Here is a 14,770-nt window from a genome sequence, read left to right as displayed (position 1 = left end):
GCTATTCTAACAATGTTGAGACTTGACACATGCTGTTGCGGCCCCTTCGATGTTTTATGATTATTATAAAAACCTTAGCCCAGGAAAGGGGTGGGAGAATCATCTTTCTTTCATGGTGTTAATAAAATGGGCTTAACTCAGAAACAAATGAAATTGACAGTCTAATTTTCTATTCTGTTATCAAAATCCTTTTTCTTTCTGGGGTCAATTTTTATCTTGTTGCTTTGATAAAATTATTGGTCAAAGATTTAATGACTTCCCCTTCCTTCTTGTTTTAGGGGGTTTCTAATACTAACTTTAGATTTGGTGACTCAATGAAAGGATTCATAGGGCCCAGCTTATAATTGTACTCATGGCTAAGATTTATTACAGTGAAAGGATACAAAGCAAAATTAGTAAATAGGAAAGATGCATGGGCAGAGTCTGGAGGAACCCTGGCTAAAACTTCCAAGAGTCCCTTTCCAGTAGAGTCACATAGGACATGCTTAATTCTTGCAATAATGAGTTCTGACAACATGCACAAGGAAAGTTTTTGCCAGGAAGTCTTAGTAGATACTCAATAACTAAAATTTTTATTGGCTGCTGGTCATGGAAGTACACTCTGCCTGGCTAGTACTGAAACTCTGAACTCTTGGAAGAAAACCAGTTTTTCAACATGTTATGACTTGAATCTTAAAAGTCCCCGAAAGGTCATGTGTTAAAGACTTGGTTGCAAGCCTGTGGAGTTATTTGAAAGTGGTATAAATTTTAGGAGGTAGAGTCTAATGGAATGAAGTTAGATCATTGGAGGTGGACCCTTGAAGGGGGTATTGGGATCCGGCCCCTCCTCTTCTCCCTCTCTTTGCTTTGCAGATGACATGGGGTGAGAAAATTTGAACTCCTTTAACCTCTCTAACTGTGGGATTTAACGTTTCAAACTATGGGCTCAAGTAGATCTTTTCTCCATTTGTCTCAGATATTTTGTCACAGCAATGGAAAATTGACTAACACATAGCATAAATCATTTTGGTCTTACAAACAGTTTAGATCACTCTTAATTCAGGGAAAGTTTAATATCATTGCTGAAACTACCCTCTGAGTTCCTAGATGCCACAAAAGGCCAACTTTACAAGTAATCCCTTCTAAAGACAGGCAGTTTTGGGCTTATTATTGAAACCCCCCCCCAACTTTTTTTTTTATATAGTCTATTCTCTTGGCCAGGACATTTTATAGCAAAATTATTATCAGTAGGACCCCAAGTTACAGGGTGAAAACTATCTGCAGTATTATCTTCATTTGAAATCTATGAGTCCTGGATTTAGCCAATTAGAATAAGTCCCATTAACTGTAAAGGTCAATCTTAGAATGTCATCTGAGTTTCTCCTGAAGTTTTTGTATTAACCTTTTTTTAACCTGACAAGGTAGCAATTCAAGCCCATCATAACCCTGTTTAGTGAGTTAAAGCTGACCTGCATGCCTTTTAGGGCCCAGGCAGTCCATGATAATCTAAGTGCACACTGAAGGGTACAATCCCAGACAGTTTACTTAGAAACAGTTTGCAGTTAAGTCACCTGTGAGGACCCATGTTAGTCTAACAATGCAAGTTAATAGGGTCCCAATGTGGCTTCCCACTGTGGGGCGTTTTGTCTGAGGGCTTTCTGTATGGTTCATGCAGTCCAGTTGAGTCCTTGGTTTTAGAAGGACTATCCAAAGGCAGTCAGTTATTATAAATTTTGCTTGTCTATGACATCATTTTATTTGCCTCATGACTGTGAACAAAATCTGGGAGTATTCTGAGCAAGTGTAGGGGACACCCCTGCTGTCTCATAGTCAGCTCTGTTAGGTATGATCATAGACACAACCATCAGTTTAGAGACCAGACCTCACAGCATCTTGGTGTTCAAGAGTAGTCATAAAAAGCACATCATGATGGTCTGAGGTTGTGGCTCAGTGGTAGAGCACTTGCCTAGTATGTGTGAGGCACTGGGTTCGATTCTCAGAACCACATATGAATAAAATAAAGGTCCATACATCTAAAAAATATTAAAAAAAGAAAAGTACATCATGAATGCTTTCCTTCCACTGCATGTCCCCAGGCACTGTTTTTTTTTTTTTGTTTTGTTTTTGTTTAGTTTTTCCTATTATTATAAAATCAGTGTGTTTCATTTTGAAATCAATCTTTTACATTTTTTTCTTAATCTTTTTTTATTCTCATCTTGATCTTTTATTAGGATGGGTTGGGTACAAAGGGAACAAAGCAATTTACACACACACATATATCATGTATATATCATATATATACACACACACACAGACATACATACATACACATCATGTTCAGGAGTTAGGACAAAATTCTGAATTTTCAAAAATGTTCAGAATGTGCTTAGAAAATCTCCACCCCCTTTTTTTCTGGTCATTTATCCAGAAAACTGCCTGGAAAAGATTAATCTCTGTCTGGGGACAGCTGCATTTAATAATCAACTGCCTAACTAAACAGAGTGAGCAAATTGGTCAGGCTCTCAATCTAATGTTGAAAATTTCAAATAATCTGGAAAACTGAACACAAATTAAAACTCATGAGACAACCCTGAGAAGGAGTCAAGAGACCCATCTATCAGAGGTGATTGGAGTGACCTCACATCCTTGGGATGTGCTCTCCCCCAACTTGAGAGAAACACAAATTGAGATAGAATTCTCAAGAATGGATTAGTAGCTGTGATGTTAATGTTATGTGTTAGTGTGGCCATGGGATGTCCAGATTAAATTAAACATCATTTCTGGGTGTGTCTGGGAAGATGATGATGAGGTCATCAGTTGAATTGGTGAACTCAGAAACATGGGTTGCTGTCCCCAGTGTGAGTAAGCATCATCCTACTCTGAGAGCTTGAATTGAAGAAATTGTTTGCTTCATTGCTTGAGTTGGGACATTTAATCTCATTTTCTCCTGGTATTTGATTTGGATTTACACAGTTGGCTTCCCTGGTTGACATAGCTTTGGATTCAGATTGAACTATATCAACACCTGTTTTGGTCCCTCAGGTTGCAAGTGGCAGATCTTGGGATATCTCAAATTCCATAATTGCATGAATCAATTCCTCTTATTCATTCCTTGTCCCTCATATGTGTATGTGTATGTGTGTTGGAACTCTCTGACCTGAGAATTTCCTTTTCAGTTCAAATAATTCACTTGAATCCTTGTTTTTAGAAGGAATGCCCAAAGGGAGTCAATATATTGATTCAGTTTCTCTGGAGAACCCTGACTCCTATTGATTCTGTTTTTCTGAAAGACTCTGACTAATACAGTATGCCTTTGAAAGTCAGTAGAGGAGAGGTAGGGGAGAAAAGGGGAAGGAGGGCAGGAGAGAGAGGGGAAGAACTGGGGAATAAAATCCAAGGGGAGTTATCTTATGTCTTTTTTTAATAACAAAGACAGCCAATAGCGATGACATACAGTTATAATTTTTCCTGAGTCATTGAGAAGCAGCATTCCTCCAATTATTATAAAAATATTACAAAACAGCAAGCATGAATCAGAAGTAAAAATTTTGCAAGCCATTTTAGGCTTTGATTATTTTATTTTTTATGTAAGTATAAATTATGGTACCATGCTCTAGGACTAGTGCATAGTTATCAAGCTTATCTTTTCTTTTTTAGCTCCAGAAAGGATTTTTATTTGAAAAATCACCAAGAATCTCCTTATGAAAATGCAAGATTTCTCCAAGGTCTGTGGAATACTGGCAGAATGGTAGAGAGACTTGCTTCAAACCTGACTGTGCTGCTTAGCAACAATTTCACCTTGGGCAAGTGATAAACTACTTAAATCTCAAATTCTTCATCTATAAAATGTGACACAAATCTCCCAGTGACAGGTTTTTTATTTTATTTTGGTGCAAAATACTAGTACAGAATAGTGGGTTTCATTGTGGCATATTTGTACATGCATAGAACATAATTTGATCAGTTTACTCCTCAATATCTCCCAGTGCTGTTATAAAGAACACAGCATTTGTAAGATACTCTGCTCCATATGCAACACAGTAGAGGCTCCATAAATTTAATATCCTCCTTACCTTGAAAAAAATGACTGAAAACAGGGAAGATAAGTTCACAGAAGCTTTTTAAAAATAATAGCCCTTACTGGAAATGACCCATGTTACAGCCCTAAATGACCATACATTATTGAGTAAAAAAAATTGTGGGATATTCATGCAATTCATTACTATGCCACATGAAGTACTGTAACTGAAAAAATGTGGACAAATCTCACAGATATAATGTTGGATGACACACAAAAAATAATAATGTACAGTGCCACTGAAAGAAAGTTCAAGTATAGCCAGATTAATCTTAGGGAGTGGAAGTCAGGAGTAGTAACCTTTTAAAGGGAATGTGGATTGGAAATGGGACAAAGGGAGCCTGATGAGGAACTGGGAATGTTCTGTCTTAACCTGTGTCATGGTTGGTAATACAGGGTATACATAGTAAAAATTCACCCAAGTGGTGTACTTCAGATTTGTACATTTTACATGTATATTATTTATATTGGTACACACACATATATAATACTTCAGTACAAACTGCTTGTCTTGACACAAGAGCTAGATTTCCTGTTAATATGTATTTGATTTATTAGGAGAGTATCCAGATCTAGAAACGGGTTGCCAACAGCTGGCTATCTTGCAAGCTGCTGTCAGTCTGTCCTTTAAATGTGGCCTTATTTCAGTGCTGGCCTGACATATTATGAGAGTCATGCTTCATCATCATTGACAGCTGGAGATGCCATCACATGCCATTGGCAGCAAAGCACAGGGAAAACCAGGCAGTGGACTGTGCTTTCTACCCTTAGGCTGTGAGGCACAAGCCCCAGCAATGGGAGGATTAAAAGCCTCTCAATTAAAAAAGGGGGGAGGGTAGTGTGGGCTGCACAATTTATAAATAGACATTGCCCAAGGCTGCCTGATGATGAAGTGGTTGTTAGTAAACCTTTCTCCTTTAAGGATGCCATTATCAGAGACCATTTAAAAATATCAGCTTCGTTTTGTCTTTTCGGGGAGAATCCTGGGTTTCAAGTCAGCCCTGTTAGGTGATATTTCTCTCTGTTAGACTTAGGAACAGGACTTCAATGTTTTGAATCACCTTTAAATGGAGCACAAAGATGATGATGATGATGATGTATCTTTTGCCAAATGGATGAGCAGCTTCTGGGGTCACAGCTGGAGAGAGGAGGATGAGAGAGGACCCCGGGAACACCACCGACCACAAGACGCCAGTTACAGGAAAACCTCCCTGCCCTGCCCAGTGAGTTGTTATCATAGAACCAAGGGAGAGGTGGAATGGGGAGGGGATTTCTCTTAGAGAATTTTTTGAATCTTTATTCATACCCACAAAAATCCTTTTTATCATTTCATCTTGTTCTTTAAGTGACCTGATTTTATCTATTGGTAATGATTTCCTTAATCTTAGTAATCTAAAATATCTTTCACTGCTCTTCAGAGCTCCTATAAGCCTGGCATAATCCCACAGCATGGCAGAATTCAAGGCAAAAGAAAAGAAACTTGATGTTATAATTAGTCTGTGTAACACTGTCAATCAATGTGTAATTTCTACTAGTCACTTTGAAATACTGAAAATAATTCCCCTATTGGTGCCAAGACCTCTGAGGAGTTAGGGATTCCATGTAACAAATCACTACTATTGATATATGTGATATACTTTTTCTGGTGTTTCCATTTGGTTCTCTGACAAGAGCAGGAACCCAAACTCCCCAGTCCTCAGCCCTGTTTTCCCAGGGCTAGGCAGAGCACCAGGTGTCTGGTGAATGAAGGGTTAGCAGAAAGCTGTGGTGAGGAAAGTGGGTGGCCTTGCCAGGTGTGGGCTCAAAACAGGTATCAGAGTGTTTCTGTCTGCCTACTGTGGTGCTGGAAGACTCCGCAGTAGACATACATGTCCTCTGCTTCACTGTTACACAGCAGTAAAATGGCTTCTCTCTTTCCAAGTCACTTAGAATTTCAGCTCCAGACACTGCTCTCTAACCCCCGTTTCTGCCAACTCCCAAACCAGAAAGCTTAGGGGTAAATTTACTTGATTTAATTTTTAGTTTTAGGGTTCCAAGATGCATAATGACTGTGAATTATATTAATATGTGCATGGGAACCTCTTTTAGTGCCATTGGTCAGCAACTTGGAAAATGAGACCTTTTTAAGACCAAATATTTCACAGTACTTCTTGGTGCTTCTGTTTCCTTAAGTGAAGAATATTTAACAGGGTGCGCTTGGAGAAACCTTCCAGCTTTAACTTTCCCTCATTCTGTTTTAAACAATAGACCTTCATCTACAACTAAACAAATATTAAAAAAAAAGCAATAGACCTGCTTATCATGCTCTCATTTAATCTAAATATAATTAATGTTCCACACCTAACAAGGTGTCCATAATGTATGATAACAGGAGTATGGAGACACTCCAGTTTCTAGATGTGAGAACAGGCATAAGTAAAGGGAAATATTTTGATTTACTCTTTATCACAACAGTGCCTATAGCCACAGGAAAAATGAAAACAAAGGAAAAAATATGGTTTACAAAATATAGTTTTTTGAATAAACTTTAGCACCTCTCAAATTTTAACTTAGATAAAACACCCTATTTAGAGAATTCACTTTTAGTTTGCAATATTATTTGCCTTTATGCTCTTGGGAAATAGCAGATTTTATTTGTATAATGTTTCTGAAGCATCCATTAAATATTATTTATCTGAATCAATAGGTTAAGAGTACCTGAATTAATAGGTTTAGAGCATCTGAGTCAACAATGAATTTTATAATGATCAGTCTAACACACATGCATTTACTTATGGAGACAAAATATGGGATAAAAATTATAATCTGACTAAATAGAAAAGAGAACATAGAAGCATAAACATAAATAAAAGGATGCCGAGGAGTTATACACAAAGTCCTGGAAAACAGGGAATCTGATTCTTCTTTCCCTATCTACGTAATGCTATACATTTGTAAATTGAATCTGTATTGGATACTAACTTTTCATACCTCTAAATGTACTAAAATTTTTCTTATTTTGGAGATCTGAAAAAATTCAGTTTTTCAATTTTTTGTGTTTTACTTTGAGCTCAATGAAAATAACTTTAAAAGAGTTACTGTTACCCTTATTTTTCTTCTCTCTTAATTGCTCCAATCTAAGGCCATTTCCTTTCTAAATATTAATCTATTGATATTTACCTATTAATATCACATTTATAGGAAACAAAGAGCTTCTCCTTTCTTTCCTGTTTTGCATGTGCTTTCTAATGCGTCTTATCAGTCTTATGATCAGCATTAATTCATATAACATATTTATTGAGCCCTCACTATGTGCCAGACACAATCGGATGACAGGGTAAAAGAAGACATACATGATCCCCATGCCTGTGTAAATTTTTGGTCTAGTATAATATACAGATTGGCAGGATGAAGTATAACAAGGAATTAAAGTTTAGTTCTTCTCATAGAACATTGCTTTTTGTCCAAACCCATTATAACCTGTGATTGTTCGTTTAAAGCAAATAAAGAAATCTTGCTTTTTCTGTCCTGTTGTCTTTGGTGGGAAAAAAGGTGAAATCTCTCTTGGCTATTGAATATATCTGCCTTCCCTGTCCATTATCACGGAAATATAAAACTGAAGTAAAAATTTCCATATCATTTATTTAAATTTAAAGCTGTGAAAGATAATTTTAATGTTTATCCCTGATTGACCTAAGCCAGCTACACACTATCATTTCTACAGCAGTATGTCACTATAGGGGTGGTTCTCTTGCAGTTGTTTGCTATAGGGATGAGTTGGGGCTTGGCTCCTTTAAAGGTTTTGTCACAAACCTGGAGAGAAAAGGTATACTATAGCATTTTATAATTGATAGTAAATGGCTTCTTGTATTCCAAATTAGACTTGTATTTAACTTTTTGCTTTTAAAAGACAGAGTCTTCCTATGTTGCCTAGGCTAACCTTGAACTCCTTGGCTCACGTATTCTCACCTCAGCCTCCTGAGTATCTGGGACTACAGGCATGCACCACTGCACCTGGATATTTGTGTTTAATTTTGACAAAGCACTACCAGAATCCTTAATTAACAATAGGATTTCAGTGATATTTCTCTGGGGGAACTTTTAGCTTAATGTTCTGTGTACTTTTTTTTTTTTTAACAAGGTGCTAATGTGGAGGAGCTATCATAGAACAATGAAGGAGTTAAGAGCAGGACTGTGGAGCTTCCTCCTGCATTTTTCATGTATTAGTACCCTGACTCTGAGCAAATTGCTTAACTTCTCTCTGCCTCAAATATACTATATTTAAGTGGGATTGATGATAATAGCAAGCACCTCCTTAGATTGTTGTGAAGATCCAATGAGTAATGTATGTTCAGTGCTTAGGTCAGTGCCTGCTACCTAGTAAGTACCTATTATTATTATTAGTCAGTGATGTTTAAACTTGGAAAGTTTTTTTTCTAGATGCTTTTAGTTAATTACTGCCAAAAGTTCTAGAGTTTTTAATTTCACCTTTCCCTTATTATTGTTTTTAAAATAATTTTTTTATTTTAATTGACCTAATAATTGTACCATTTGGGAGTATAGTTCAGTGGTAGAGTATATCAACATGTATGAGGTCCTGGATTCAATTTGTAGCACCATGAAGAAAAATTTGTATGAATTTATGGAGTAGAGTGTGATATTTTAATACATGTATACAATGTATGATGATCATACAAGATTAATTGGCATACACAGTCCCTCAAACATTTATAATTTCATTGTGTTAGGAACATTAAAGATCCTCTCTACCAGCTATTTTGAAATATACAATTGATTGTTGTCAAAAATAGTTACCCTACTGTGCTACTGAAACACTATAAGTTACTCCTCCTATCCAACCTCATGGCCTTAACTGTCTTTAATGTTTCTCATATTACAATGGGAAGATAATTGGTGATTTTCTATTGAAGGTTGCCATTTGGTACATGATTCCCAGATTAACATGTTGAAGCTTAATCCTCAATGGATGGTATTAGAGATGGGGCCTTTGGGAGATAATTAAGGTTAGATGAAATTATGAGGGTTGGGTCCTGATCTGATGGGATTGGTGGTCTTGTAAGAAGAAGCACCAGAGAGCTAGGACCAGAGAGCTGGCTGGATGGCTTGTTTACTTCCTCCTTATTTTTGTCTCAATGTACCCATGGCTTGCCTTCCTCCCAGACTCATACCTGGTCACTTTTTCATTTTGTACCTCATTTTGCACCACCTCACCCTTTCAATGGCATGGCCTCCCTGGTCTTTAGTCAGTGCGTCCACTCTACTGCCCAGCACAGGCACTAACATGGGCAGTCCTCCCTGCTGCAGCTTCATGTGCTATCACCCCCTCACCTTTCTAATCTCTATGAAAATTATTGATCCAAGACGAAGTTCCTCTGTCACACCTGGACAACATTCAGAGCTGGGAAAGCTGGGAGCTCATGCTCGCTCAGCCTGTCTGAGATAAGAACTATTTCAAGGACTTCTTCAGGAAAAAAAGCAAAAAAACAAAACACCAGAAAACCTCCATACACAACATGCTTGACATAGCTCACACACAGACACACATTTCTGTAACAGAGTTTAATCTTTAACATTCTCTTAGACTACAATTCAGACAAGATGCTTTCCCCGCAATGGTATCTCTACCAATAAGACTTCAGCTCCTGCCACTGGTCTAGAAAGAAGACCAATAGACTTTGTATCTGAGCAGCTTACATGATTTTTTCCCTTTTTGCCAGTAAAATATTTTCTTATCTTTTCCTCTTTGGTTACACCTTTGGCTTGCCATGCTGTGCATTCCAGATTAAAAGCCTTTTACTCATTCCTGAATGTATAAATTTTTTATACTTGGAGAAGGAAGAAGTAAACAAAAATGTTTAAATCACTGTAGCAAAAAGATCAAAGGGAAAACCAGAGGGTGCAGTGATAGAAAGCAAGGAAAGAGTGTTTCCAGCGACCCCTGCAGGCAACTAAGCTGAACACCAGTCAATAATTAAGACCAAAAAGTGTACAGCATATGACAGTTTGAAGACCAATATCTTGGTGCAAAAGTTACATAGGAACTTTCAATGCTCTGCTGCTTTTCCAATTGTGATTTTAACATTGTTGTTATTGTGTTATTTTATCTCTATGTCTGTATGTAAACGAGATGTACTTATGTGCAAGATATTTATTAAACAATAATATGTAGCTATTGTTTTTTAGTTTTTGTCTAAAGCTTAATTTTATATTGCTTTTGGTGCACATTAGCTTTTTAATATAAATTATATTTTTCTTATGACTCTCCCATTATACTTTTACTTAGAAATTACATAAATATTAATCTTTATGCTATTTCTCAAATGTTTATGGTTTAACTAGAAATGTTTAAAAATCATTGGTAGAGTAGCAAGCAATTAAACTGGTCCTTGGATGTTCTATTTAATATTTTAACCAATGGATTCTGCTCCTTCATTGTAGAGAAAAATCTTTTTTTTTTCTGAAACTCTTTTTTTTTATTATTAGTTGTTCAAAACATTACAAAGCTCTTGACATATCATATTTCATACAGTTGATTCAAGTGGGTTATGAACTCCCATTTATACCCCGTATACAGATTGCAGAATCACATCGGTTACACATCTACGTTTTTACATACTGCCATACTAGTGTCTGTTGTATTCTGCTGCCTTTCCTATCCTCTACTATCCCCCCTCTCCTCCCCTCCCTTCCCCTCCCATCTTCTCTCTCTACCCCATCTACTGTAATTTTTCTCTCTCTTGTTTTTTCCCTTTCCCCTCACTTCCTCTTATATGTAATTTTGTATAACAATGAGGGTCTCCTTCTATTTCCATGCAATTTCCTTTCTCTCTCCCTTTCCCTCCCACCTCTCATCCCTGTTTAATGGTGATCTTCTTCTCATGCTCTTCCTCCCTGCTCTGTTCTTAGTTGCCCTCCTTATATCAAAGAAGACATTTGGCATTTGTTTTTTAGGGATTGGCTAGCTTCACTTAGCATAATCTGCTCTAATGCCATCTAATGCGATCAAGAAGATAAAATTTCAGTTAAATATTAGAAATGTTTATTAGTAGTTTATGGGCATCTTGTGTCTGTGCTAATATTGTACATTCTCTTTATGTTACAAAAATTTTAATTTTATATCCCCAGTTTCCTATGCTTCCCAGAATGACATCATGTGACCACCAACCTCGAAGGCATTCTCATGAGGATCAGGAATTCCGAAACTGTGCTCACATGCGATATTACAGGAAATGCTCAGTGGATGGGTCACTCAAGGAGTCACTGGAATCAAAAGGAAGCTCTCATTCCAAAATTCAGGAGTTTTCAGAGTCCTTTGAACAGCAACTGTGCTTTAAAACCAAACACTCTGTCTCTCTGGTATGTAACTGAGCTAGTACACATTTAAGCCCCTTGGGAAAGAAAACCCAGAGGTTTTGTCATCCTCAAGTTTGAGGAGCACAAATTTAACTTCTCCATTTACAGCTTGGTAATAAGATCAATGAAAACAACACTGAGTTTATTACAACTAATCTAAAATTAAATATTTTATTTTATGTCAATTTTAAGGAGCATATTATAAAATTTTTGTAATGTAAAATTAAAAATTCAAAACGTAGATTTTTAAAAAAATTTTCCACTGTAACAATCCACACACTTTTCTAAAGCTAGCTACAATAAACAGTGGGTTTTTTCAGCAAATTTTAAAATGTATATAAAGTATTCCCTAAGGTATTATCTCTAGCATCCCACACAAAGGGTACCAAAATTTATGAATGTTAAAGTCCCTTATGCAACATGGAGTATTATTTGCATATAACCTCCATACACTTTACATTCATATATTTTACATTTTCCCATTTACTTTTAAATTATCTCTAATTTTCTTATAATACTTTATACAATGTAAACAATAGATAAATAGTTATTATAGTATATTGATTAGGGAATAATGACAAGAAAAAGAAGGTGTATATTATATATTCAGTACAAACACCATTTTGTTTCCTGGTTATTTTTCATCCTTAGTTGGTTGAATCCACAGATATTAGCCCCACAGGTAGGGAAGATTGGCTGTATCATTTTTTGTTTGGGGACCAAATGAATACTAATGTGTTGGTTTAAATTTCACATATTTGAACATTGAAAGAGCCAGAAACTGCTTTTGTGGCCTAATCATGACAAACAATATTAATTCTTTCACCTCAGTATTTAGAAATTCAATTGACTTATTTTTCTTATAACTTTCTGATTTTCTAAGTGATGAAATGAGGAAGTAAATTTCAAATCATTATTAATAAGTATATCTTGCATAGTGTTTATTCTTAATAAGGTAAAGACCAAATTTGAAACAATATTCACTATACTGTTTTTTGTACTGTTCTGACCAGCATTAGAAACATTTATAACTGCTAAACATGAATTTTGATCAGATAAATACAAGTGATGGGTCTATGAAAATCATCTGGCAGCACATGTACAGAACTAGTACAGTTTTTAAAGTTTCTTTTAACTTCTATCTAAGCGTCTTTGTTTTGCTTTCTGACTTCAATCAATGAATGGTTATGGATAGAATGAGACAATCTAGGTATAAGAAACAGTTTACACCATGGAGTAGCAGACACTATTGTGGTAATAAGACACCTCCACAATGTTCAGCCTGTAGGGCTGAGTTCTGCCACATGACCACCACTCATCACTGGATCCCTAATGTTTACAGTTCAAATAAGGGGGAGGAGAAGGGATTTTATCTGTTTATTTTTTAAAAAATAGAAGCATACATAGATACCATTACCATGTTTATGCATGTTATTTTTGCACAGTAATTCTTTTCAAAGAAATTCCCTGACCATCAACACTGAAGAATCTCCCCTTCTTTGGGCTAGGGTTGTAGCTCAGTGGTAAAGCACTTGTCTAGCACATGTTGGGCACTGGGTTCAATCCTCAGCACCACATAAAAATAATGAAGAAAATAATAGAGGTATTGTGTCTATCTACAACTAAAACTTTTTTAAAAAAGAATCTCCCCTTCTTCATAGTTCCCTACTATATATCACCGTCACCTGTTGTAGTTACAATTTTATTTATCATCATTGTTTACTTCCTTTTAGCCTTATTTACTGATGGTCTATCTCCCCCCCCCCCAGGTGGAATATCTAGAAGGTAAAGTCTCTTCATTTAGTACTTTATCTCCTAATCTTACAACAACACTGTGTGTTCAATAAATCAGTGAATAAATGTGGACCACCCGCCCCTGGCCTCCACCTATCCCACTTGGGCAACTTACTGGGGAATGCTAACATGGTTGGAAGTTATTTCTCAATACTTCGTTTTTTCACACAGTTCTCACATTAAAATTTAGTGCAAACTCTAATATTAATATAAGGTAATGAACACAGGGAAGTTAGAATCATTCCATATGTGATCTTGTTTTCCTTATCCAAAAACGCCAGGAGACTTAATTTAACTGTACTGTACGTTCTTTAGCTTTGGTATGTTAGAGCACAAGAGTCATGGTCATGTGCAGGTTGGCATCCTTCTCAGACCAGCAGTGATGCCCAGGACCCTGTATTCCTTCTCTTTATGACTAAAACCTTTGGCAATATGATGATTTGGGGTTATGCTGATTTATTACTAGAAACTAAGAACTGGACATTGGCTACAGGGCAGGGCTTTCCTCATGTCTGGTGGTTGGGAGCAATGGGAGGCACAGAGCTTCTGGTGCATCTCTCCCCTTTCCTGACCCTTCTCTTTCAGGGACCTGAGAGCAGAAAGGAAAGAAATGAGAGAGAATGTCTGAGGATGGAGATAAGATCCCGCAAGAAGGTGGAAGAAGGAAGGAGCTCAGCCAAGGAAGAACCCCGAGAGGTATCCATGGCCTCTCTGGTTGAAAAAGGGCCGGAATAGTTCTTTATTTTTATGTTGTGATGACGGGCGCCACTGGTTGTTTTGGGCCCAGTTCACCATTCCAGGAGGGCAGGATGGCAGCTGCAAAAGGGCATCCCAGATGCTGAGTGACAGAGGTGGGCGGTTGGAATGGGGCTCCTCAAGACGACTTGCGTCACCCTCCAACTGCTTCTGGCATCTTGCTGGAGTGTAATCTGCTTTCTTGCCTTTTCATGGGAATAAAAGAATAAAAGGTATTTTAATAGAATAAAGTAATTTCGGAAAATGCAAACGAAGATTTTTAAATAGCTACCCACACATCTTTACCAACTCTTCTTCCATGACAACCTCGCAATTCATCTTAAATAAAAGTCATTGGTGTGACTCTTTAGATTTACTTCCTTTTAGAAGTAATTATGTAAGAATGTCTAATAGCCATCATTTAACCAGAACTGGTAATTACCATGCCAAGTATTATCCTGAATGCTTTAATATATTACCTAAAATAATCTTTTCTACCCTGAAGTAGAACCTTGTGTTATTCAGGGTTCTGCAGAGAGGCAGGACCCAAAGGATATACAGAGTGAACTATATGAGATAGATACATTTGGGGAATTGGCTCACATGACTATAGAGGCTGAGAAGTGTCATGATGGACTGTCTGTAAGCCAGAGAACTAAGGAAGTCAGTAGTGTGGCTCAGGCCAAGTCCAAAGGCCTCAGAACCAGAAAAGTTGCTGGTCTAACTTCTTACTCTAAGACCAAAGGCATGAGAACCTATGGCTGTTGAAGATAGTGCAGGTGTAGGTCTTTGAGTTCAAAGACTGGTGAACATGGAGTTTTGATGTCCAAG

The 14,770-nt window shown here is 37.0% G+C and overlaps 1 protein-coding gene across 4 annotated transcripts in view; it reads left to right on the top strand.

Annotated features, from left to right (window-relative positions):
• The window catches only part of Lnp1 (leukemia NUP98 fusion partner 1), a 28,417-nt gene extending 14,115 nt beyond the window's left edge, over positions 1-14,302 (top strand). For 2 of the 4 annotated variants that reach the window (XM_015478578.2, XM_048803449.1), the window contains exons 3-6: positions 3,637-3,782; positions 5,086-5,280; positions 11,183-11,413; positions 13,790-14,302. In XM_015478578.2, coding sequence (XP_015334064.1) covers positions 5,125-5,280; positions 11,183-11,413; positions 13,790-13,939 — 537 coding nt within the window. In that variant the 5' untranslated portion in view covers positions 3,637-3,782; positions 5,086-5,124 and the 3' untranslated portion in view covers positions 13,940-14,302. Of the gene's footprint in view, positions 1-3,636; positions 3,783-5,085; positions 5,281-11,182; positions 11,414-13,179; positions 13,196-13,789 lie in introns of all 4 variants that reach the window. The other 2 variants (XM_048803451.1, XM_048803450.1) reach the window with 2 other exon arrangements.
• Positions 14,303-14,770: the final 468 nt, after the last annotated feature.

This window comes from Marmota marmota, unplaced genomic scaffold (assembly GCF_001458135.2).
Source record: "Marmota marmota marmota unplaced genomic scaffold, marMar, whole genome shotgun sequence".
Taxonomy (NCBI): domain Eukaryota; kingdom Metazoa; phylum Chordata; class Mammalia; order Rodentia; family Sciuridae; genus Marmota; species Marmota marmota.
Note: the sequence above shows the minus strand (reverse complement) of the source record. Positions and strands in the feature narration are given on the sequence as shown.